At 41.7% G+C, this 27,328-nt stretch overlaps 1 protein-coding gene across 1 annotated transcript in view; it reads left to right on the forward strand.

The window, feature by feature from the left end:
- Nucleotides 1-103: 103 nt before the first annotated feature.
- Nucleotides 104-27,328, forward strand: part of ASB7 (ankyrin repeat and SOCS box containing 7) — a 47,241-nt gene continuing 20,016 nt past the window's right edge. The window contains exons 1-4 of the mRNA XM_080807665.1: nucleotides 104-536; nucleotides 701-795; nucleotides 8,255-8,376; nucleotides 10,402-10,663. Of these exons, the coding sequence (XP_080663791.1) occupies nucleotides 10,453-10,663 (211 nt within the window). The 5' untranslated portion in view covers nucleotides 104-536; nucleotides 701-795; nucleotides 8,255-8,376; nucleotides 10,402-10,452. The remainder of the gene's footprint in view (nucleotides 537-700; nucleotides 796-8,254; nucleotides 8,377-10,401; nucleotides 10,664-27,328) is intronic.

Genomic DNA, 27,328 nt, shown 5'->3' on the forward strand with positions numbered 1-27,328 from the left:
CCCACCCACCCCGGACCTGGTTTACGGCTCCGGGCTCAGGCTCCGATGCGGCCTCTGATTGGCTGCTGAAGGCTTGGTCCCATCCCAGTGACCCCAAAGTGCTGGAGGGAGGGGGCGGGGGTGGCCCAGTGCAAAGTGCATCCCGAAAGCCCCCTGCCTGGAGCCCCCGCGGCTGGCACTTAGGACCCTGTATGACCCGGGACCTCGCTGCCCCGAGACCTCCCGTGTGCCCCCGTAGCTGGGAGCCTTCGGCCCCGAGCGCGGCAGCTCCTGCTCCGAGCTCTCAGACCCGGGCTGCCCCCCCACTCGAGCCGGGACTTCCTCCCTGCACCCCTGCCCCGAGGCTGCCCGGCGGTCAGGACCGTCGCCCCAGTTCTGCTCGACCGTCCGGATGCTCGTCGGGTTGGGGCCGTGAGGCACCGAGAAGGATCAGGAACACCCGTGTCCGGCCCTGCCTGGAGTGTTTGTTCAATGGAGAAGTTGGTGAGTGTGGAGAAGGCTGAGAGGAGAAAGAGAAGCAGCAGCTGAAGAGACAGGTAAAGTCAGTTACCTCCCCTGAGGGGAAGGGGGCTGGCTGAGAGGGAGAATCACTGCTTCTTCCTGTCTGCCCTTACCACTCTTCCTTTGCTACCCCTTCCTCAGAAGCCCCCTCCTCCTCGCCCCTGGGTCACTGCACCACTCACTGGTTTTTGCTTTCCAGGTCTGAGCCGGCTAGAAGAGACGAGAGAGCAGGAAGGGGCCAAGCCACCCACCAGAGAAGCAGCAGAGAGCCTCTGACCAGCATCCTCTTTAAAGGTAATGAGCCAGACCTCCCCTCCCCCATTGTTTATTCCTGGCCCCTACCTCATTAAGCATTGCTTTATTTTCAGCGTAGTTACCTGGAAATGTTAACTCTTTCCTGGCATCCAGTTTTCCCAACAAAAACAAAACACTGCCCGTGCCTGATCCTTGAGATTTTAATTAATAACTTATTTATCTCAGAAATGTATTTTCCCCTTTCTCTCTGTGCGTTGTGTTTCCGTTTTCTGCATTTTTTGGTACACTGTACCATTTACCCTGCTCTGAGACTTTGAGACCTTTTTGTAGCCCCCCCACATCTTACTCTCATAGGAATTCTCAATTCCTTGTTAATTGCTTGTTAATTCTCAATGACTCTGCTTTTTAATTAAACCACAATTTTCTGTTTTCCCCTTATGTCTTCCTATCACCTTTCCTCTACCTCTGTCAAAAAATCATTTGAGTTAACTAACTGACAAGGGTTTGGTAGAAGAAGGTACAGTAATGGCTTGAAATTTATGAGTTTCGGAAAATAATGTGACTTTTCTATGTGAAAAATGAATCTGTGTTCTTGGATAGTGTGGATAGTTTGAAAGCAGTATTTGCCTCTGAAGCACTTGAATATAATTAACTCTTGTGGCTTTTTCGTGTTTCTGTGTGACAGATATGGATGGATTTTGAAACTTTTAAATATAATATTTGTTACACCTTTGATTTTCTAGAACTTACAAAACTTTATACACTATTAGGTTAATCGTTTGGCACTCAAGAGTTTGCAAACAGGAATGTTTTGGTGTGTTTAGAATCTAGGGCTTTATTTTTGCACTCTTAATAGATAAGATTTTTCATTTCAAAACCCTTACAGATAATTTGTTAGATTGAAACTTAATCATCTCATTCATGTGATCCCATTTCTGCTGCTGTATTTTGTTGCTGCCTCTGAAAATGCACTAAAGGTAAGTTTAGGACATTCATGCAATTCCTAAAGAGGGAATATGATCAGGGAAATTATCTAAGAGTTAATTCAGAAATTAGTGGAGTGAATGACTTCTCTGCCATCCAATAACAGGGGTATAAAGTGACTGGTTAATCTCAGAGTTATTTTAATATCTCAGATTGTTTGGGGAATTTCAGGTGCAAAGAAGTACTTAAAATAGTAGATGTTAGGAAATTTTTGATTTACTCTGTTCCACTGGACTTTCTGCCTTCTACAGAAATAAATTAATGCCTTTCCTGATTCTTTTACTTGTGAAGACATTGCTAAAGATACTTTTAAGTGCTTTGAGGGTTTGTGTTTTCTTGAGAGCTGGAACCGGACACCAGAGGGAGAGTGTATGCTACTGAATGAGACTGAAAATCACTATCTGGCAGTGACTTCCATGGTGAACATTTAGGGCAGCCTGAAATAGGGTCCCCTTCATTTCAGTAGAAACTAGCCAGGAGTCTATAGTTAAAGGCAATTTTCTTTCTTTAAATATGCAAATCGCCAGAGAGATGCTTAATGATGACTTTAGGAATTTTTTTTTAATGTTAACATATATGAAGTATGTTTTTAAGGGAAAAGTGAATTATGTATTTTCTATTCAGGCCTTCTCACTTAAACATTTTTTCTACTTTAGATGTAACTCTAGCGTGTTTTCATTTGCAAGGGGTGTTATCACCTGAGATGGTAAGAGAGCAGGTCTGTGGCAAGTCAAGCATGGAAGGTACAGAAAGGACACTGCTTTCTCCTGGTTGCCAGCCAGATCATTCTCATTGCTTAAATAATATTTCATTGATCCTGCCTCAGCTTTTAACAGTTTTTCTAGGATTAGGGAATAGATAGATAATAGATAAATTGTTGGCATTAGTTCCAGATACCAGCATGACTGAAAGTGTTTGGTCTAGGTTATGCTGAACATTTAAAATGTTTTATTTGGGTAATTATTTGCCAACATGGACAGTTAAGATAGTTTATATTTTTCAGCCCACTAGTTAACTTTGTGTTAATTCTCTTACCAGGTACATGGGTTTTTACAGGAAAAAAAAAAAAAAAGGTAAAGAACCTATTTATTTGATAACCAAATATAGATTTATAGTCACATAGGGAGAATAACTGATTTTAACTAAAGATCTTCAGTGATGCCTTTTGAGGTTGCTGTGGCGCCATAGTTTTGTCTTTATACCTGAAGTGATACCATTCACAATTGCTTAATATTATGCTACATATATGGGGCTCCTGGGTGGCTCACTGGGTTAAGGCCTCTGCCTTCGGCTCATGTCATGATCCCAGGGTGCTGGGATTGAGCCCCACATCGATCGGGCCCTCTGCTCGGCGGGGAGCCTGCTTCCCCCCAACCCCTCTCTGCCTGCCTCTCTGCCTACTTGTGATCTGTCCATCAAGTAAATAAAATCTTTTAAAAAATATTATGCTACATATAATTATCTATATATAATATCTATTTTTCTTCACATTTAGCTTGGATAACGTAGAAATTCATACAATTCCTAGAAAGTCTTCAGTCAGATAAAGTTTATGCAAGTGTACCTAATATCTGACTTACAGCCTTTCATTTCATTCCCAACTGAAGACACTCCCTCAGTAGAGAATGATTGTCTCCTTTCTTACAAACTTCTTCAGTACTACCATGAGGCTGCTAAGATGATCGTGCCAGACCGTGAGTTACTAAGATGATATTGACAAGACCTCCTCTTTTACAATACTTAAGTGATTTAAGCTATGAGTTGAGCCTGGATTAAGTGAGTTATACAATTTCCTCTCTTGCCTCTTCCACGTTCTGTGAAAATGGTTGGTTTCTCTTCTGGATCATAGGAGAATTGTATATGTGCTGCCGAAGCAGGCACAATCATATGAGAATTGTAGATAAGTCATGCATTATAATACATCCTTGCGTTACACGGAGGCCCAGCAACTTGGAGGAAATAGGAATGCCATTACTTGTTCTAGAACATAAACACCATGCTAACTATGCAGAGTGATACTAAAAAACACTTCTACTTTATTTTGGGGTCCAGGCTCTTGATCATACAAATAGTTCTGGTCAACATAGACCTCAGTGGTGTGGCACACGTTGGGCCTTGTGTTCCTGTAGCCATCTAAGACCTGTGAGCCCATGGAGGTTTTTTCCCTCAGAGCCACTCTCCTTGGAGTTGCTGATTTTATTTTCATACCAGCCTGTATCTCTGTTTGCTCTACAAAGAAATGCTTATTTCCTTTTTTGAGTAGCAAGCTGTTATCTTGTTTCTAGTTGGTGTGAAATCTGAAAGCACAGTTCTAATTTGTATCACTTAATCCAAAAATGTGTGGACTTTTAGTGAAAATAATATGCAAAAAGCCATTAGTGACTAATCGTGTATGCCAAAGGAAACCGGGGACATGTGGCGGATCTGGTGTAAGTTGTCTACAATTTCACACAGGTCTTAAATATATTTTGTTTTATGGTTATCTTATGCTTCGCTCTGTTCTATGAATATAAACTTCTTTTAATTATGTGCAGCAAGAAATTTGGTTTCAACTTAATGCAGTTCACTTGGCATCTTTATGGAATTTAGTGGTAACATTCTAATCCCTGAATTTATGGTTTCGAGTATGGTCAACCGTGTAAAAGCTCAGAAGCCTGGGTGATTTTCTTTTGACACCATGGAGAGTTGAAAAAGATGGAATTGTGAAATTGACACACACTATTCAACACACTATCCCGTTATCAACAGGCATTCCCCAAACAATCCCAACACTCCTTCCCCAAAATGATACTCATTGGGGAAGTGGCTCATTTGGGGATGTAATTCTGAAGTCTTCCTTGTTTGTATGTTTATTTCTCTTTTTGGACTGAAACCTGAAATGGAATTTCTAAGATTGCACCCTCCAAATTTTAGTCATTCTGAGTCTTTACTTTAAAACAACTCACATTCACATCTATTTCTTGAGAAAGTTGCCTCCATGGCCATATTCTTTTGCTTTATAGGTGACTTCCAGGAGTTCTCAGATTTTCAAACTTCCCCTGGAGGGGAAATAGACTTTTTTCCAATCTCCTCATCTCTGGACTTCCTCTGTGATTTTCAATAGACACCTTTAGCACCGGGTTGTGTATTTCCTTTTTCAGTTCTATAGTCTTTTAAAAAAAAATTTATTCACATGTGGATAGCTAAATTCTGTTAAGTGCAAACTCGTAAAACACCATGATAAGATTTATTACTTGTCTGGTGCCTTGGACTGTTATAATGGATATTTTGGTAATAAGTCATTGCCCTTCATTACTTAAGGGATGAAGCTGACAGGAATTATGTGTGCATGGTGCGTGTGTCTGTTTTTTTCCAGGAAAGGCTGATGCATGTAAAGGTGCTTTTTCGGTTTAAACCTATGGTTATTATTTATAGCACTTAGCGTTGTCAGAAAAGAGAAAAGTGATCTTAACATTTTTGGGTATATTTGATTTATTTTAAGGATGCAGAATTTTTTTTTTTTTAATATTTTATTTATTCGAGAGCAAGAGCTAAAGAGTGAGCACAAGCGGGAAGAGGGGCAGAGGGAGAGGGCGATGCAGACTCCCCACTGAGCAGGGAGCCTGTCGTGGGGCTCGATCCCAGGACCCCAGGATCATGACCTGAGCAGAAGGCAGACGCTTAACCAACTGAGCCACCCAGGTGCCCTGATAACTTTCTGTTAAAGTTCTACCAAGAGGTAACACCAGTGGCCAAGGCTCAACAGTGTGCCAAACTCAGGCATTCAGTGAACTTTCACCTGTCTGACTGAAGGAGTCCGTACAGCATTATCACAAGTTACTGTGGTGTGTGCACCTTTCTTGTTGAGAGTAGTCACTTCATCTTCTAGCACAGCCTTTTCTTGATATTATTAATAAATTAATACCATTTCATATTCTCTCCACCCCTATCTTGCACCTCCTCCTCCACGCATACTCCCCTGCCTTCATGGAAGTGGCCATGGGTAGATGGGAGACCGTAAGAGCAAGGATTCTTAAAGGCTCGAAACCATGGAGGGCTATCTCCACTTCTCTTGGGAGGCAGGGGATACCAAGAACACCCTTGGAAATAAGGCATCCAGTGGTGTTGATTTTTGAAATGCAGATACAGCTCATGTAGAAAATAATCACCTGTTCATTTGTGGAAAATGCTGGAGGTTCGTCATTGGAGACCCTCAGTTTGCACTTCTTAAACAGATGTTTTATTTTAGCACAGTTTTGCATGTCTAGAGAAACGTGCACAGATAACACAGAATTTCCATAAACTCCTCCACACCCTGTTTCCGCTAACATCTTTTTATTTTATCTTATTTTATTTATTTATTTGACAGAGAGAGACACAGTGAGAGAACACGAGCAGGGGAAGTGGGAGAGGGAGGAGCAGGCTTCCTGCCGAGCGGGGAGCCCGATGCAGGGCTCGATCCCAGGATTCTGGGATCATGACCTGAGCCGAAGGCAGACGCTTAACGACTGAGCCACCCAGGCGCCCCTTCCGCTAACATTTTATATTAATAGCTGCATTTGTCACAACTAAGGAACCAACAGTGAGCAGTATTACTAATTAAAATCCGTAGCATATTCACATTTCCTTAGCTTTTACCTAATACCATTTTTCTGTTCCAGGATCTCATCCAGGACTTCACATTGCATTTAGGCATCTTGTCTCCTTAAGCTCTTTCTGGCCATGACAAGTTTCTCAGACTTCTTGTTTTTGATGGTCTTGACATTTTGAGGAGTTCTGGTCAGGTATTTTGTAGAATGTCCCTCCATTGGAATTTGTTTGGTGTTTTTCTCACAGTCTGAGATTATGGGCTTTGGAGAGAAAGACCACCAAGGTAAATGGCCATTCTCATCATATCATACTAATAACATGACTTGGCACTGCTGTTGTTAACCTCCATCACTGCGCTGAGGCATGTTTTTCAGGTTTCTCACCATCAGATTGCTCTTTGCCTCCCTTTCTGTGCTATCCTCATTGGAAGGAGGTCGCTCTGCATGGCCCACGCTGAAGGGAAGGGGAGTTATGCACTACCTCCTTGAGTAGGGAGAATGTACACAGGTCTTTGGAATTATGCACAGATTGTGTTTCTCCTCCCCTCCTTTATTTATTCAGCCAGTGATAGCAATATGGGCATAACGATAGTCTATACTTTGGGTTAGAATCCAGTAGTATTTGAATTATCGCTTTCAAATTGTTCATTTTGGCTGTTGAGAGCTCTATTTGTTGGCTCCTGTGTTCCTGTGACACACCCCCATCACTGCCATTTTTCTTTGATCAGTTTCTTTTCGGCACAGTGAGATGCTCCAGGCCCGTCTTGTATATTTCTTTTCTTGTGCCGCCCCCCCACCCCCCGAATTGGGCATTTCTGCAAGGATAGTTCTGCATTTTTTGCAGCTTGCCTTGTAGGGGTTGTCCTGATCCTGTCTCATTCATGATGTCTCATTTTTATTTTTTAAGAAATGATAGGCAGTTTTAAGTCAGGTATTATTTGCAAGTGCATCTTGGCCAACTCTTTGGCCTTTCTTGAAGAAGTTTGACAAGGGAAAAAAGGGTGGGGAGAAAGGAAAGGGTTCAAGTGGACTATCCTGATTTGGATGGGTTGAAAATTCTGGTGTGCACCCAGCAGCACTGTGACTGCCAGTCTTCCCAAAAGCATGTCAGGTTGCCAGGTGGCCCGACCTTTCCTGCTTAAGTGACACAGGGCTTAGCACACCCACCCGATGGGAAAGGGGTGGCCGTTTTCCCAGTGAGTAATTTCTAGAGTGATTCTAGTGTAGTGTGTGAAGTCACTTAGCATGTGCTCTTAACCTAGTGGTATTCAGAGACCTAGGATTTAATTTACATGGAGAAGGAGCCTTTTTCTTACAGGTGAATAGAGAATTTTCTCAAAATTCATGTGGGGAAGCTGGCAAGAAATGTTGATCTTTTACCTGGTTTGATGTGTGCATTAAGGAATAACAGTTTCAAAATGGTTAACATAATGCTTTTTGGGTGTATGAAGTACCAGCATTGAAAGACATAATCTCCTTTTAGTTGTCATAGATTCCATTTTGGGCCAGGCCACCTACTGTATTGAATGAACACACGCTTTCATTTTTGTCCTGTTTAGAAAGAGCAAGCGCCTACAGTGTCCGTTAAAAAGTAATTGAGATGAAGCAAGTCTGAAAATATATTGTGAATAGAGCAAACAACAAAAAGAACCTGCGTTTCTATCCAAATTCCAAATGTGTGATTTTTTTTTTATTATTTTTATTCTTTTTCAAAAACTGTCCTTTTAGGGAAAAAAAATTCCTGAAAATAAACCGTATTCTCCACCAGTTTGGAGATTAACGTAGGTACCATGGTGATTTTTCTCTAAGAACTGATCTGAGTTCTTTCTCTGCTCTGAAAGTTTGTTACAAAGTGCTAAAATTCAAGCTCATCCAAAGGTAGACTGTGCAGCAGCTCTGATTGTTATTATTTTTAGGAATCTTCCATAATTGGTATTTGTCTTTAGGTTAAGAAAGCTCATTCACGCCGCAAGCTGGACACACTCTGAGCCTCCTTCTCACGATGCTGTATGTGCACAATGGTTATTAGGCAATCCACATATCAGGAGAAGGGACATTCTTCCATAAGGTAAGTGACTGAGGGTCATCGGTCATCTGTGCAGTCCTTGCTTTTCCTTCAAATCAGCTAACATATAAACACAACACTTGCTGAAAGAAAACAGGTTTGCTTTGATACTGATTGGATCTTGCATAATAGACCTCATTTAAGTGCCAAGATAATTGTCTCATTTAAAAAAAAAAATCTGAAACTGCTTATTTTGAGCACATAGTAGTAGTAGTTTTTTTTTTTTTTAAAGATTTTTGTTTATTTATTTGACAGAGATCACAAGTAGGCAGAGAAGCAGGCAGAGAGAAAGGAGGAAGCAGGCTCCCTGCTGAGCAGAGAGCCCGATGCGGGGCTCGATCCCAGGACTCTGGGATCATGACCTGAGCCGAAGGCAGAGGCTTTAACCCACTGAGCCACCCAGGCGCCCCAGTAGTAATAGTTTTCATTAATTTCTTCCAATGGTCTTCGACATCTCTTATAACCCTAAAAATAAGCAAAAACCTATTCCAAAAGGATTCTCAGTTTTAAAATTTCTAAGAGACTTAATTTTATAGTGCTGATTGAAAAAGTAGTCAAGTAAAGAGATAAGGGGGAAATCATGTTTGTTAAGAAAACAAATTATCAGGAAATTTCTCCCTTTATGTTACTTAATAGTAATATGTAAGAGTTTAAAATAACCATTTTCAATGAATAAAACAACATAGGGTATATGATTTAACTCTTAAGCTATGATGATTTGACCTAGGTCAGGCTTAAGTTTACCGTGGTACAATCTATAACGAGGAATTTTACAAGATAAATTATTATTGGTAACAAGATTATCCCAAGATGTCTAACCTACATAGGAGACCAAAATGTCTTTAAAGGACTTTATCACATAACTTTTTATTTTTAGAAATGAAAGCCTACTAATTAAGAGATGAGTCTAATCTATTCCTTAAAATTAGCCCAGATGGAATGGCTTCTTAGAAGTCAGTTAGTTCAAGCTTCCTTAAGCTTCTGTAAAGCTTAAAAATGTACTGCAAAAGTTTTTGCACACACATGTGTAAGATACCACTTTTCGCCAGTTCAATTTGGACTTTCCTTCTTCACAGGAAGGAGATCTCATTTTATATTGAGTCGAGCGCATACCTCTTTTGTGACCTATTAGGGGGTGCAGAAGTTCAGTACACTCCTTTTTCTTTAAAATGATTTTTTTTTCACGTGGTGAATCAACAGCTTGTTTCAGTTCTTACACTGTTTAAATATTTTGTGTAATCTTGGTACTCTGCACGCTTATAGAGGCAAACTTCTGGAAACCTGAAATTAGAAAAGTGGAAAAGACACCTGGCAGAAAAAAGAGGGATGGTTAATCATGCATCAAATAACGGAGTAGGGAGGACAGAAAGAGAAAAAGAAATAAAAGGAAAAAATACATGTTGTCTGTGCATTTTACTTTAATTTACCCCACCCACTGCCTTTTCGCCTCCCTCCCCAAACCTTTCACCCTTTGGGGCTAAAAATAAAATATTGTTTAAATACTTTAGGGGACTCACATAAAGTTTTTTACCTTTTTTTTTTTTTAACTGCTTCTCATAGTTGAAGATCTGTAGTCATCATAGTCTATGAATCGTCCCCTTGATACCCCACATTCACTCATGGATCTGTGATAGAATCCTTGAGTGGTTTATAACTCTGTGCCTTAGGGAAATCAAACAAATCCAATTCCTCTGCTGTCTCCCATTTTCTAGCTGACCAACATCATCTTCCATTCTACCTGAAATAATGCTGCTGTGCTCATGGGATCTTTGCTTTGAGTTTTCAAAAGACTACAGAGGACCTGTCCTGTTTCAGCAATCCAGGGCTTTATGCCTGGCTTTTTGTTTGAAATCTTTTATATTCTTAGGGAAATACGGTCATAACAGGTGCATGTTAATTAGTTGTAGTAGGGTGGACTGTCATTACTAGGATTTACGTGATTTAACAAGGGAAAATCCTGTGCTGTTTAACAGACACAGCACGAGGAGCACGTATTCTAACTTGCATGAATTCTGCTTCCCCTCAAAGGCTGTTCCCTGTGACCTAATGAATCCTTTGTAAAAAGCGGACTCAGCTAGGATGTTACACCACCACTGTCGAAGGAACCCTGAGCTCCAGGAAGAATTGCAGATTCAGGCTGCAGTGGCTGCTGGGGATGTTCACACAGTCCGGAAGATGCTAGAACAAGGCTATTCTCCCAATGGCCGGGATGCTAATGGCTGGACCCTGCTTCATTTCTCTGCAGCGCGAGGGAAGGAAAGATGTGTTCGAGTCTTTCTAGAACATGGAGGTGAGTTTACCGGAGGCAAACCTTTTTTACCAAGGAGAAACTTAAATTCTATTTAGTTTAAAATATATGTGTCCCTGTATATAACATTTAATGCTTCTCTTTGATTAGCACCCAACTTCTTATCCTCTTCTTCGTGAAGATTCGTTGCAATTATGCGGAGTTTTGTTCAAAATTAGATTGTTTGAGAGAGCAGCCTGGTGATTGTGCTTTTTCCCCCCAACCCTGTAGTTTAAATGCAGTCAGGTTTTCCCAGCAAGCCTTCGTGTTATTTGGTTACGCTGTTTCAGAAGCAGAAGTGGCTGTGGGACCCACAATTGGAGAGTTACACAAGTTTCCCCTTTGGCAATTGCTTGTGCAGAGACCTACCACACGTCCCTTTAAATTAAATATCATGGCCTTAGTAGTATCCTGTCTTCTGAATTTACTTCCTTTAAAAAAACCTTTGGATGATTTCTTTTATTGCTATTTTAGAGCTCTTATCTTTTCCAGAATTATACATAGTTTCTAGGTTAGAAGACAGGTTAGCTGAGGTCTCATTTTGTATAAATACACAGAGTTGGAAACCACCTCTGACATTTTATGCTTTTGCTTCAAAAAACTGTCCATTCTCATAGTTAACAATTTCCATAATTAATAGTCACTGTAATAACTGCCCTAAACTAGTTGACTTCTTTCCCAGTGGAATTTCTGCTTACTTTCTTTTCCAGAGATGGACTTCTATGTATTTTATCATTTGTACCTATTTGACCTTTGTAATGACAGCATGAAAAGTGTTGTTGGGACTCACGTTCCACACGTGCCCTTCTGGGGCCTGAATTGCTCCTTGACACAATCAGTTAGTTTCATTTTTAAGGTGTACTGTGTTACAAGACTAGGCAAACTTGTGAACTCCTTGAAGTACAGAAATCTCTAGAAGCCCCAGGACTCTGGTGAGGGCCTTGTGAATCGCGCGAAGCTGGGAATATGAGGGCTGTGAGCGGGAGCCCTAGCAGGGCGCTGCTAGGCCTGAGACTGAGTCTTCGCACATCCCAGGGGCCCCTGCTAGGAACTAGATCCCTAGAACAGTGGACTGTGGACAGGGCCCAGCCATTCACAGTCCCCCTCCTTTGTAGCTGCCCTCCAGCCCTCCTGTTCCTCTTGCCCCCACCTCGTTTCACCTTGAACCTTGGAAAGCTCACTTCCAAAGGGACGGGAACAGGAGAAAGATTGGGAAAAAAACCTGAAAGGTAGGTGTAGGATCAGAACACTTAAAATTCTGGCAGTGCTTACCAAGATCAGAGTTCGTCGTCTTAATCCAACCTAGTCCTGTTACTTTCTGCTGCTACCAGTCTTGCTTTTAAAAAATTAACTTAAAAAAAAAAAAAAGTTACTCAGGTGATATTGTCTCCTTAAATAAAACAATTTTCAGATAAATTACAAATAAAGCCAAAGACCCCTTCGCCCAACTCCCAATCCTTTCTGCCTGTCCCCTCTCAGAAGTAACCATAGGTATGAGTCGGGGATCGTTTCCTGACACTATTACGTGTACTCATTGAAAATATGTCATATTGTGTTGTGTGTGATTTTAGAACGTAAAGGATATCATACTGACCCTATTTTCCTACAGTTGTTTTTCGCTCAGCTATATATCTTAAGTTTTTTTGTTTTGTGTTGTTTTTGTCTTTGTTTTTTAATATCAGGGGTTGGCAGGCTTTTTCTGTAAAAGGCCAGATAGTAAATATTTTAGGCTTTGCAAACCCAGCTGTTTCTGTCATAATTACTCAACTCTGCCCTTGTAACGTGAAAGCAGCCGTAGACAATTTGGAAATGAAGGAGTGTAGCTGTGTCCCCATAAAACTTTATAAAACCCAATGGTGGGCCAAATTTGGCCTGGGGGCCTTAGTTTACTGAACTGTGTTTCCTCACCCACCCTCCCCTCTGTGCGGCTGGGGGCGGGGTGTGCACACGTGTGTGTGTAGATATTTTTTAGTAGCTTTTATTGAGGTAGAATTCCTATGCCTTATAATTCACCCATTTAAAATGTGCATACAGTTCAGTGGCTTTTAGTATATTTATAGAGTTGGCCATCCATCACCATAAGTTATTGTAGAACATTTTCATTACCCCCAAAAAACCCTGTGCCTGTTTGGTAATACATGTAGATTTACTCTGTGGGGCTTTTTTTTTTTTTTTTTTAGCTGCTAAATATAATGTTTTATTAGTATGGGCATATTATCATTTGTTTAAACCATTCTTTTTTTTTTGAGGATGGCAGGAAATTTTATTTGTTAAGAACATAATATGTACATATATGTGGTTGAAAACCAAACAAAAGGTATTTTGGACTGTTCAGTGAGGGAAAAATGCCTTTAGTGCCCGTCCCTTAGTCTCCTTCCCAGAGGCGGTCTGTCTTCCTGGTTTCTGCGGCGTCCCTGCAGAGATCACAGGTGTACGTAATTGTCCATCCTCCCCCTTCTAGCCTGTTCCTTTTTTGTTAGTAGTCTGTGCTGCATCTTGATTTTTTTCACAGAGCAGTTTAGCTGAGTGATAGCTCCTTGTCACTGTATTGACATGTTCAGATTCCGTTGCATGGATGTAATTTCTTTAAACTTATCCTCCATTGTTGGACATTCTGATTTTTTATTTTTCTGCTACTAGAATCTATTACAGAGAATGTCTTTGACTCATTTTTTTCTTTTTTAACATATGTGAAAAGGTTTATCTCTTGGATAATTCCCGAAGTGCAACGACCAAATCAAAGGGATGTTAAATATATGTATATTTTTTTCATAGATTTGCGACGAATTGTTCTCCGAAGAAGGTTAGAGTGACTCTGTCCTTACTGACCAGGTGGGATAGTGCCTGTTCCCTGGCCTTTGTCAGGAATGTGTCACCAGATGGTTTGCCCTTTCCCTGTGTCATTGGCTGGCCTCTCTCTCTCTCTTTTTCCCCCCCCAGGAATGACATTTGAGGAACAAAACATTGCAAGACTGGGCTCCTTTGCTGGTCCTTTTCTTACTGATTTGTAGGAATTGTTCACATACTCTTTGTTAGATCTACATTGCACCAATTTTCTCTCAGTCTTTAGCTTTTTCACATTTCTGAGGTCATGTTTATATGTTGGGCAGAAGTCTGCATTTTAACGTAGGTGAATTTTATTTTTCTTTCCCCTTACAGTTTGTGCTTTTCTTTTTTTTAGAGTTTATTTGAGAGAGAGCATTGGGGGGGAGGGTCAGAAGGAGAAGCAGACTTGCTGCTGAGCAGGGAACCCGATGTGGGACTCGATCCCTGGACTCCAGGATGGTGACCTGAGCCAAAGGCAGTTGCTTAACCAACTGAGCCACCCAGGTGCCCTGGTTTGTGCTTTTTTATATCTTGTCATACCCAAAGATCATTATTTGCCTGTTTTCTTCCAAAAAGTTTTATGGCGTTTAGGTCCTTAATCTGTCCAGAATTAGATAGACGTGTTGGACAGATGAATTGGATGCATAGAATTGGTTTTGGTGTATGGTATGAGATGGTCAGGTACAATTTCATATTTTTTCCCCATAAAGGTAGCCTAAATCATCCCTTCTGTCCCCATTGCTATGTCATTCCAGCTCAGATATAAAGTCTTCATGTGTGTGTGGTTCCACTGAGTCTGGTGTCTGTTGGTGGAACCCTGAGTCCCTATGATGGCTGTTGTAATTAATATCGCTCCATGATAAGATTTGATTTCTGGAGGACGGAGGTGGGGGGAGGGCGTCAGATCTCCTCTCCTTGTTCTTCAAGGACGTCTTGGCCAGTTTTAGCCCTTTACATTTTCGCATAACATTTTAAAACAACAGAACTGAATATTTTGGAGAAGCTTCTCTTTAGTCCTTGAAGAGGACCATCTTTTACTCACTCCTGTTACCGTGGTAGAATTAGGAGGTTTGGGGTGTACTTTTTTCCTAGCATGTTAATGTGTCAGCTTGGAAACATTAACAGAAGAAGGAACTTCCTCCTCCCTTGTCCCCTTGGCCATGTGTAATGCTTTGGGGTGCTCTGTGTTTGGCCTAGGCCTGCCTTCTGACCTTGCAACCCATGTGTCCAGCTGCCAGGTAAGCCTCTTGTTCATGGCTCTACGTTCATGGTTCAAGCCTCTACGTTCATGGCTCGCACCACAGCCTGTGAGGCCAGCAATTGCGAAATCACCGTTGACTCTCTTCCTCCTAAACAGTTGCCAGATCTTCTCCTCTCTTTCCGTCAGAGGCACTGCTCCACCTCGGGGGAAGGGAACGAGGACCACGATGCTCTTCTCCATCACTGCTTCCAGTCTTGGCCCCCTCCCAGCCCGTCTCCGAACAGAGTGATCCGTGATTAAAAAATGAAAATGCACATATTTCCTTTCTAAAATCTATCCCTGAAAGTTTTCCACTTCTCTTAGGGTACTAGTCAAAGCCCTTCCTGGCATCTACATGGCCCGGCAAGGTCTCAGCTTCACCTCTGAGCTGCAGCCCCTCTGTGTTCATTCACGTTCACTGAGCTCAGAGGCCTTTGTGCAGGACCTGCCGAGCCCCCCGGCTCACCCCATTGCTGCCACGCTCACCTCGTTCACCCCTACTTCTCTGTCACACCTCTTCCTCAGGGAAATCTCTTGCCATCCAGACTTGTTACAGGATGTTATTCATTCTCTGTACCTCTTTACTGCAGCTCCTATCACGAGCCTAGTGATTAATCCCTGTGGTATTCAGTGTAACTCCTGTTAGTCTGGAACTTCTGATTCGTTCTCAGTGAGAGAGCGAGGAGACAAGTGTCAGCTATCTAAAAGAATTGCTCCCCAGCCTTACGGAGACCAGACTGATGCTTTCTTGAAAAATAGTGGTTGAACATGGGCCAGCCTTGTGGTGGAATCAGAAAAGCGCTTGACTTCATCACACCTGCTCTTTTCCTGAAACCACAGTTTCTTCAAGAGCTTGAACACCTCCAATCAGATTGGCCCCCTCCTCCTAATAAGCTTCTTTCGTGATGGATAGCAAGGGGAAATGAAGTCAGATTCAAAAGGGTAAGTGAGCAGAATAACCCACAGGAAACACTTCCTCTCCTCCCCCCCATTACTCCCCTCTTCCATGAGAGTAGAGAGAGGATTCATAGAGACAGATGAGGTGGCCAGTTGGTAAACTCTGTAAATCACACGTTCATATATTGATTCAGCAAATATTTCTTGAGCACCTACCATATGCCAGGCTCCGGGCCAGGCACTGAGATACAGTGAACAAACATTGTGCTAGCCGTCTGGCACTTCATAGACTGGTGGATGGCTAGATTTAGAGCCAGCATTTACTACTTTGCACTTAGCACTAGCCTAATTCTTCACAGCCATTCTCTAAGAGTCAGGAGTAGTCTTTCCATTGAGAAAACTGAGCCAAAGTTTGGGAAGTAATTTGCCCCAGGCCATTCACCCCATAAGTACTGGAGCTAGGATTCAGACCCATGGTCTTAGCCATGATTGTGTATGGCCTATAAGGAGACAGTGCATTTCCAACAGAGCCACCTGAGTGCTACGTATAAAAGGGGCCCCACTGTTACAGGGGTGGAGGTGGGGGCAGCCAGGAAGGAGGTTTCCTAGAGAAAGCATGATTGGACTTGAGGGCTTGAAAGGCAAGGCAAGGATGGGGCACTGGAAGGACAGAGATGTGGGATTATTTGGAACACACAGGACACTGAGTGTGAAGGGTAGAAGGAGAAGGGGAGCACGTTTGGTTTTAGGAACTGAGAAGAGTTCAGTATGATTAAAGCATGTCCAAAATTGATTTCCAGGGACCGTGGTGAGCCATTTGACAGGAGTGGTGGAGACAGATTTGTGTTTTAGCAAGCTCACTGGTGATGGTATGTGATCTTAGGGAAAGAGCCTGAGATCTCAGGCAAGAGCAGGTGGGTCCCTGCTGCCTGATCGGGGCTGTGGTCTCACTTGCCTACACCCGACCCTAAACACATATTTATTGAGCACCTGCCGTGTGTCAGACACCGTTCTGAGGGCTGGGGACACAGCGACACCTAAAGTCCCTGCTGCCACGGCACATTTCTAAGTGGAGGAAATTGACAGTGACGTGTACAGCATCAGGTGGCGATGAGCACTGTGAGGAAAGGTGAAGCAGAGAAGGGATCGAGAAGCACAGGATTTTGTTTTAAATGAGGTGTGTAGGGAAGGCTCCCGATGTGCCCTTGGAGTTGAGCCCTGCAGGAAAGGAAGACCCAACCATGAGATTATCTGGGAGAAAGATGTTAAAGGTAAAGGAAACAGGCAAGTGCCGCACACACTCAGGGATGGGAACATACTTAGCCCTTTGAAGAAAAAGCCAGGAGGACGACAGCGAGAGCAGAGCAATGGGAGAGAGGGCCGACTGGGTCAGAGAGACCGTCTGATCAGCTGACGTGGTCTGCAAGTCCTTGAAGGTTCGAAAGACGTTGGACCTGCAGAATGGAAAACCATCGCAGGCTTCTCAACTGAGGAATGAGGAGAACTTCCTGAAGGGCTCATCTGGCTTGAGAAAGCTGTAGTTTAGAGGAGCCAAGGATAAACGGGAAGACGCATCAGGAAGCTTTGGAATAATTCAGGCGAGAATTGCTAGCGGCTCAGTGTAGACAGTAGCAGTCCTGTGTTGAGAAGTGGTCAGATTCTGGGTGGGTTTTGAAAGGGGAGGCAGCAGTCTGCGGAGAGATCGATTGGACATGCCGTGGCAGGGAAAAGGAATCAAGATAACAGACTTTTGGGGCCTGAGGGAGGAAAAGGTTGCTGTGGGTTGAAGGAGCAGGGGAAAGTTAACCAAATGCAATTAAAAAACCACCACCAACAACAACAAAAAAGCAGGACATAGAGCTTTAGTAAGACCACTCACCACTGTTAAATCTGCACAGTAAAACCACAATAAGTGATCACACGGTGCTAACAGCACTCAGAGATAACAGACAGTGGGTGACCGAGCCGTGGCACCCGCGATGTGACCACCAGGGAAGCCTGGTCAGGGAGTGGCCATGTGAAGCCACACTGGTGGCCGCTGTGGGAGGAACCCAGTTTCAGTGAGAAAAGGGGCGAGTTTGACGTGGTTAGCTGATACTGTCTATATTCCAGAGCGGGTAAAAAATAAAATTGGGGAGGCTCTCTTGTTGAAACCTGGCCTGTTTACGTTTCCATGAAATTTAAAAATTCAGCGCTGCAGTCCGAGTGGCCATGTTTCAAGGGCTCAGTAGCTACATGTTAACAGTAGCTAACAGGGTAGACCTCACAGAGGTGAAACATAAGTTTGTGCAGGTAAATTACATTTTGTGGCTTGGCCAGTGTGCCCAGGAGGTGTAGCAGGTTCCATTCCAGACGGCGGCAATGACGTGAGTATCACAGCGAAGCAAGTCAGTGAAGTTTTGGTTTCCCGGTGCGTAGAAGAATTCTGTTTACGCTGTGACTGTGAAGGGTGCAATAGCATTGTGTTTAAAAAGGATATACAAACCTTTCTTTTATTTACTTATTTTAGAGAGAGGATGCGTGCCATCAGGGGAGGGGCAGAGGGAGAGAGAATCTCCAGCAGACTCCCTGCAGAGCACGATCCCAGGACCCTGAGATCATGACCTGAGCCAAAATCAAGAGTCAGACACTTAACTGACTGAGCCACCCAGGCGCCCCTAAAAATACATATACGTATATATAAAATGTTGTGTGTGTAGGTGCGCATGCGCGCCTTAATTAGAAAAGACTTCATTGCTCAATGCTAACCATCACTGGAGCTTTCAGCCAGTCCTAGTCCTTTTGCTGGTGGAGGGTCTTGCCTGCATATTGACGGCTGCTCACTTATGGGGGTGGTGGTTGTGAAGGCTGGTGTGACTGTGGTGATTTCTGAAAATAAGACAGCCGTGAAGTTTACCGCATCAATTGCCTCTTCCTTTCACAAACCATTTCTCCATTTGTGTCTGATAGCATTTTACCCACAACTTCTTTCGAAATTAGAGTCAATCGTCTCTCACCCTGCGGCTGCCTTATCAACGAAGTTTATGTCACATTCTAAGTCCTTGGTTGTCATTTCGGCAGTCTTCACAGCATTTCCCCAGGAGTAGATCCCATCTCCAGAAACCACTTTCTTTGCTCATCCCTAAGAAGCAACTCTTCATTCATTCATGTTTGGTCATGAGATGGCAGCCGCTCCGTCCCGTCTTCGGGCTCCACTTCTAATTCTCGTTCTCCTGCTGTTTCCACCACATCTGTAGTTACTGACTCTGCTGAGGTCTTGAACTCCTAGAAGTCATCCATGAGGGTGGGAAAAAACTTGTTCCAAACTCCTGTTCATGTTGATACTTCGACCTTTTCCTATGAATCACAATGCCGAGTGGCAATTAGAAGGGTGAATTGTTTCTAGGTTTTCAGTTTTCTTTGCTTAGGTCCATCAGAGGAATCGCCGTGTATGGCAGCTGTAGCCTTACAAAGATATTTCTTAAATAATAAGACCTAAAAATCTTAATTACTTCTTGATCCATTGGCTGGAGAATGGACGTTGTGACAGCAGGCATGAAAACACGTTAACCTCGCTGTCCACCTCCATCAGAGCTCTTGGGTGACCAGTTACATTGTCAACAAGCAGTAACATTTTGAAAGGAATCTCTCTTCCTGAGCAGTCAGTGTCAACAGCAGGCTTAAAATAGTCCATAAACCCTGTGGTAAACAGCTGTGCTGTCATCCGGGCTTTGTTGTTCTCTTTATTGAGCACAGGCAGACTGGATTTAGCATGATTCTTAAGGGCCCTAGGACTTTTGAAATGGTGAGTATTGGCTTCAACTTAAAGTCACCAGCTGCACTAGCCCCTACCAAGAGTTGGCCTTTTTCAAGCTTTGAAGCCAGGCATTGACTTCTCCTCTCTAGCTATGGTAAGTCCTAGATGGCACCTTCTTTCAATAGAAGGCAGTTTTGTTTTCGTTGACAATCTGTTGTTTAGTGTGCTCCCCTTCATGAATTCTCTGAGCTGGGTCTTCCGGATGACTGGCCACAGCTTCTCCATCAGCACCTGCTACTTGACCTTGTACTTGGATGTTACGGAGACGGCCTCTTTCCTTAAACCTCACGAACCCACCTCTGCTAGCTTCGGACTGTCCTTCTGCAGCTTCCCCACGTCCCTCAGCCTTCACAGAACTGAAGAGAGTGAGTTAGGGCCTGGCTCTGGACTGGGCGTTGGCTTAAGGGAATGTTGTGGCTTCTGTGGTCTTCTGTCCAGACCTCTGAAATGCTCTCCATATCCGCAGTAAGGCTGTTTTGCCTTCTTATCTTTCGTGGGTTCACTGGAGTGGCACTTTTCATTTCCTTCAAGAACTTTTCCTTTGCATTCACAGCTTGGCTAACTGTTTGGCACCAGAGGCCTAGTTTTTAGCCCATCTTGGCTTTTGACTCACCTTCCTCACTAAGTTAATCATTTCTAGCTTTTGATTTAAAGTCAGAGACACATGGCTCTTGCTTTCCCTTAAAGACTTAGAGGCCATTTAGGGTTATTAATTGGCTTAATATCAATATTGTTATGTTTCAAGGAATCGGGAGGCTTGAGGAGATGGGGAGAGATGGGATAATGGCCGGTCATTATTGCCTAAGTTTCACTTCTTATGCGGTTACAGTGTATTGTGCTCCCAAACCATTACAATAGGCACATCAAACATCACTGGTAACAGATCACCAGAACAAATAGAACAATAATGAAAAGGTTTGAAATACCGTGAGAGTACAGAGAGAGGCATGAAGTGAGCAAATACTGTTGGTGAAATGGTGCCCAAAAACTTGCTCAAGGATGCAGGTTTCCTTCCTTTTGTAAAAAGTGCGATAAAGCACAACACAGTCAAACAAGGTGTACTGTGCTTTCAGATATCATGCTTCAAGATGAATACTTAGGGTTTTATGATGCCCAGAAATATTAAGAGTTTCTGAATGCAAATATTAGAGTTTCTGAATGCATATAATAGTATATCAGTACAAATCCCGATAATCTTTCTGACCAGGTTAGTATGCTGTTGTGCAGAGGAGTCTGTATTGTAATAGAATTATAAGAAACCCATGATTATTATTATTTTCCTCTTCGTTTTCCCATTTGGAATCTTTCTAAAAATTCTAAGATCATGTTGGACATTTTAAGAAAATAACCTTAAGAAACCTTTATCTTAGGTGTGTTTATATATCTTCAGATTCAGTGATTATGTCACTGACCTGAAGGACAGTAGGTTGAAGCTCTAGAAGTTAAATCTGTAGAGCAGATCCCCAGAGGAACCTAAGGAAAGCATCTCAGGGCTCCTCCTGGTACCATGTGGTGAAACACATGAAAGTAAGTTGGGGAGATAAGGGATGAATCAAAGAAATCCGTAGCAGTGTGGTAAGAAATTATTTTTAGCTTTTCAAAAATGAAAGATTTTGCAAATGATATCCCAAGTGTGATAAAACAGAAAAGTTAATGGTAGGAATTGATGAAAGTACTTGGAGAAAGCAGTTTAGGAGTATATATTAGATCCTTAGAATTGGGAGATCTTTTTGTCCAGTAAATTTTCTTCTAATTAATATATTTCAAGAAATCCATCCTAAGTGAAGAGATTTTTTTCTTTTTTTTTTTAAGAGATTTTTTTTCTGTCTGAAAATTTCACCCCTCATTTCACAAAATTTTTAAAATTCTCATGCCCAAACAAAGATTAAGTTACTAGACTATGACTACACTTATGTGTAATTTTTTAAAAGGTATAGAAAAGCTGCAAGTCTAACATCAGTGTTGAGAGTAGTTATCATGGAATGCTGGGTTTTTTTTCTTTGTTTCGTTTTGTTTTTCCCACTGCTGCTTTACTAAATTCGCATTTTTTCATTAGTGAAAAAATAGTTTCTAGGCGAAATCCTGTTTGAAGACATTATACCATCTGACCTTCCAACTTTTTATTCTGTGGTGAATTATTAGCAGAGTTTTAGGTGATCATCTAAATTGCTTTCCTCCATCACTTTTGCCTCTCTTTCCTGTGTTAATACTTACAACACGATGCATAACTATGTTTTAGACCTCCAGGCAATGTCTTTTCTTATATAACTTTGCTAAATGCATTTGGTGCTTCCCAAAACTTTTTCAAGAGTAATCACAGGTATAGTAAACTAGGGTATGATGGTTATACGTGTATTTTCCTGATTTTAGGATTTTCCTTTTAAATGTAAATGGGATGCATATAATATAATATAATAGTACATTGTATAAATCCTGGTTATGATTTTGATCAGGTTGGTATATATTTCAGTCCTTACACCAACCAGTTAAAAAAAAAAAAGGAAAGATATATAGCCAAAAAGTCAATAGAGACATTAAAATGAAATGTTAAAAAATGGTCTAATCATACAAAAAAGGCAGTAAAGGAAAGAAGGGGAACAATAAAGGAAACAAATGGAAAACAAATAATAAAATGGTAAACCTAAACTATAGCAATAATTATATTAAACATTAATGGGACAAAACACTCAAGTTGAAAGCTAGAAATTGTCTAAAAGGAGTAGACAGGACTCACTTAAATGCTGCCAACAAGCGGTGCCCTTTCACTGTAGCGAGACAGATAGGTTGAAAGTAGATAAATGGGTAAAGATATACTGTGCAAATGGTAATTAAGTGAAGACCAGAGTGGCTATGTTAATAGTATATAAAATCTATTTTAAGACATAAACTATTACCAGAACTAAAGAAAGACAGTGACAGATTGGACAGATTCATCAGGAGGAATGCGGATCATAGATGTGTACATCATAAGGGAGCCCAGTCTGAGGCAAAAATTTGATAATTAAAGGGAAAAGTGGACAGTGTGGCAGTCATTGTTAAAAATTTTTATCTCTGTCAGCAATTAATAGAATAACTAGATAAAGAAATCAATAACTAGAGAAAATCTGAAAAATATCAAGCTCATTGACTTAATTGGCATCTTTGAAAACTGCACCCAGCACCCTCAGAATATACATCTTTTTTCATGTATGAATATCAGAATGATAGAACACCAAGATAAATGATATGGTTGCATTGAAGTCTCAGTAAATCTTATGAAACTGTAAGAATTCTATAAGAATTATAAGAAATAGAAGAAGTATAAGAATATGTTCTCTGACTACAGTGAAAGTTATCAGAATATCTAGGACAGCCTCAGATGTTTGGCAATTAAAAACAGTGTTTTGAACTGCATGATAATGAAAATACAATATATCAAAGTTTATGGGATGTATTAGAGTGGCGTTTAGAGAGAAATTGATAACTTTAAATGCTTCTGGTAGAAAAGAAGAATGATCTTAAATCAGTTATCTTAATTTCACCGTAAGAAATTTGAATAAGAAGAAATTGAACCCAAAGTAGCTGCCCCCATCTGCCCTTCCTTTTCCCCTACAATATCTGTGGCAGTTATCATGAGAGCCAGCACTCTCCTTGCTGCCAGTGGGCTGACCTGCTTTCAGCACTCAGTGAAAATACCTTGTGCTTGGAGCATCGTTGAAAATAACGGTGGTGTCAGTTTAGGTGACAAACAATCTGGAAGGGCCAACGACACAGCTCCCTGAGGCTGCGGTACTGGTTGGGGCAAGCAACACAGGACCCTCACATTTAATAGGAGACCTGGAGAAGGAGACAGCCATTTGGGCTTCTTTAAACTTCTATGTACTGGGAATTTGTTTTTTGTTTTTTGTTTTTTTTTTAAAGATTTTATTTATTTATTTGACAGATCACAAGTAGGCAGAGAGGCAGGCAGAGAGAGAAGGGAGGAAGCAGGCTCCCTGCTGAGCAGAGAGCCCGATGTGGGGCTCGATCCCAGGACGCCGGGATCATGACCTGAGCTGAAGGCAGCGGCTTTAACCCACTGAGCCACCCAGGTGCCCTGTACTGGGAATTTGGAAGGCTACATGCATGCTTTTTTTTTTTTAAGGTTTTATTTATTTATTTATTTGACAGAGATCACAAGTAGGCAGAGAGGCAAGCCGGTGGGGAGGGGGGGAGTAGGCTCCCTGCTGAGCAGAGAGCCCGATGTGGGGCTCAATTCCAGGACCCTGAGATCATGACCTGAGCCAAAGGCAGAGGTTTTAACCACTGAGCCACCCAGGCGCCCCCACATGCATGCTTAAGAAAGGCCAGAGAGGACCCCAGTTATCTGCTCCTCCCTTGCTGAACCTGAGACCAAGGAACGAGAGCTGGGGCACACTCCTAAATTCCCTGATGACTGAATGTCCACCTCGGCCTGTCCACAAACCACGTTGCCCAAGTGCGGGGGCCTTGCTGCTTCAAGATGTTTAAGCACAACCTCTGACCAGTCATTGGTCAGAAATAGTTATCTTAACCAAACATAAATTATTCTTAAGAGTGGCCCCTAGAAGCCAGAATTTAATAATAATAACAACTGAGCAAAGACATAAGTGGCTGCATACAGCTGAGGAGACAGATTTTGTATAATTAGTCTGAGCCTTTCATTAAAACAAGCAGCAGCAGCATTCCACCCCATCCTCACTTTTAAGGTGTTCCTCATTAATCCAGTGTTGCTGCAATATCACCTACAATCTTCAGTTTTCAGAAAAATTGTGAGACATGCCTAAGAAACAGGAATGGATAGCTCAGACACAGGAAATAAGACCAGCTAATAGAAGGTGTCTGTGAAGGGGCCCACGTGCTTTACTTAGTTAACAGAATTTCAAAGCAGCCATTATGTGATCAAAGAACTAAGGACAGATACCATGTCCAGAGAATTAAAGGAAAACACGATGACAGTGACTCATCATAGAAGCTAGCAATAAAGAGAGAGAATTTACATATCTTTGAATGTGTATGTCCCTAAGTTTAAAATCTCCAGTTGAAAGTACAATAACCAAAATCAAGAATTCATTACAGCAATTAACAGCAGATTTGAACTGGCAGAAGAAATTGGTGACCTTGGAAATTGATCAAGAAATATTATTCGGTCTGAAGAACATACGGAAAACAGAAGTTTAGGAAAAAAAACAAAAAACAAAAAACAACGGAGCCCATAGACCTGTGGGATGTCATCAAGAATACTGACATATGCATGAAGCCTAATGCAAGAGCCAGAAAAGAGAGGAGAGAAAAAGGCAGAAAAAATATTTAAAGAAATCCTGGCCAGAACTTTGATATTTAATGATAAATACTAAACTGTACATCTGAAAAGTTCAGTGAACTCTGAGTAGGATAAAGTCATCTGTACACAAAATAGTCTAACTATGGAAAGCCAAAAACAAAGAGAAAATCTTGAAAGCACCCAGAGAAGTAACTCATTATGTATAAGAATTCCCCGATAAGATTAAACAGCTAATTTCACGTAAGAAACAGCAGTGGCCAGAAGGCAGCTGAATGACATGGTCTGATTGCCAAAAACAACCCGCCAATCCAGAAGTTTGTATCTAGCACAATTGTCCTTTGTGTTTCATACAAAAAAATAAAAGATCACTGGTGAAAGTAATTACTCAGGTATATCTAAAAACAGTGTATTTGTTTCTGTTGCCGTGTAACAAATTCTGCTGACGTATGACTTAATACAACACACATTTATTACCCTGTACTTTTAAGGTGTTAGCCAGAATGTTCTCATCTTTAGGCTGGAGAAAAATTTGCTTCCAAGCTTACTCAGGTTGTTACCAGGTTAGTTTCCTTGTGCTTATAGGACTAAGGGCCACAACTTCTTGTGGACCTTTGGCTGGAAGTTTCTGTGGTTTCTAGAGATTACCTGCTGATTCTTGTCCCATGGGCTTTCCCACTAGCAGTCCTTACCTTATCAAGTCAGCAGTGAGAGTCACTGTGGCAAGTCTGCCAGCAAAATGGAACCTCATATAACATAGCACAATCACAGTAGTGACAGTTCATTACATTTGCCAAATTCTGTTGGGTTAGAAAGAAGTCACAGGTCCTGCTTAAAGCTCAAGGGGAGAGGTACACAAAGGCAAGGACCTGAAGAGGCAGGGATTATGGGAGAGCCCACCTTAGAATCATGCTGCCATAGACAGTGTAAATGTGTTTTCCCCATTTTCATCTCTTTAAGACAACAGCATAAAACAAGCATTAGGGGGCGCCTGGGTGGCTCCGTTGGTTAAGCACCTGCCTTCAGCTGAGGTGGTGATCCCGGAGTCCCGGGATTGAGCCCCACGTTGGGCTCCCTGCTCAGTGGGGAGTCTGCTTCTCCCTCTGTCCCTCACCTCACTTCTTCTCTCTCTCTCCCTTCTTTCTTTCTCTCTTAAAAAAAAAAAATAAAATAAAGTCTTTAAAAAAACCTATCTATATAAATATGTAATATATGTGACAGCAGTGGCACAAAGAAGGGGAGAGTAAAGAGGGCTGTATTGGAACAGCTTCTATGTCCTGTTGGAATTAAACCCAAAGTAAGAATAGGAGTGAATGATGAGAAATCAGTGGGATTAAAAATAGGCAAATGGGGGCACCTGGGTGGCTCAGTGGGTTAGGCCTCTGCCTTTGGCTCAGGTCATGGTCTTGGGGTCCTGGGATCGAGCCCCACATCAGGCGCTCTGCTCGGCAGGGAGCCTGCTTCCCCTTCTCTATCTGCGTGCCTCTCTGCCTACTTGTAATTTCTGTCAAATAAATAAATAAAATCTTTAAAAAAAAAAAAAAGCAAATGATGGAGAAAATTGGTGAAACAAAAAAAGCAAAAATTGGCTCTTTGAAGAGATCAACGAAATTGATAAATCTCCAGCCAGACTGATGAAGAAAGCAAGAGAGAAAACACATAACCAGAACTAAGCGTGGGAATACTGTTTATAGATCCTGCAGACATTGAGAGGGTAATAGGAATATAATAAACACCTTTTTGTCATTTAGAAGAAATGGACCAATTCCTGGGAAGACATAAATTGCCAAAACTGATCCGAGGAGGAGTGAAACAATTGAACAGTCCTATATCAAAGAAACTTACTTCATAAATAAAACTTTTCACTAAGAAAACTTTAGGCCCAGATGCCTTCTCTGTCGCATTATTTTAAAATGTTGAAAGACTAAACAATAACATTGCTTCCCAGACTCTTTGAGGGAATACTTCCAAACTGTGTAAGGTTTGTGGTGTCCTGATACAAGACCACATAGACATTGAAAGAAATGAAAACTACATACCAGTATCCTTCGTGATGATAGATACAAAAATCCCTGACAAAATACTAGCAAATCTAAGCCATCAGTGTACCAAAAAAAAGAATATTATATCATGGCTAAGTACCGTTTACCCCAGGAATGCAGGGTTTAAGATTTGAAACTCAACATGGTAATTTACATTATTAATGGAATAAAAGTACAGATACCAAGTGATCATTTCAATAGGTGCAGAAAAGGCATATGACCCTATAAAATACCCATTCATCATAAAGACTGAGCAAACCAGAAGCAGAAGATAACTTCCGAAACCTAAGGAAAGGCACCTAGGAAAAACTACACTGTGCATCATAGTAAATGGTGAACCGCTGAATGCTTTCCCTCTGAGATCAGAAACAAGGCAAGAGAATGTGCTTTTACCATTTGTATTTAACACTTGTTTAAATAAGAATCTTATGGATTGGAAAGGGGGAAGTGACGCTGTCTTTGTTTGCAGAGAACGTAATTGGGTATGTAAACTAGCATAAGAAATCTACAAAAATGTGCTGGAAATAAAATGTGAATTTAGCTAGTGAATTTACACAGCTCAGTATGTAATCAAATTTCTCTGTATCAG

Source organism: Martes martes (genome assembly GCF_963455335.1).
Source record: "Martes martes genome assembly, chromosome: 7".
Classification (NCBI taxonomy): domain Eukaryota; kingdom Metazoa; phylum Chordata; class Mammalia; order Carnivora; family Mustelidae; genus Martes; species Martes martes.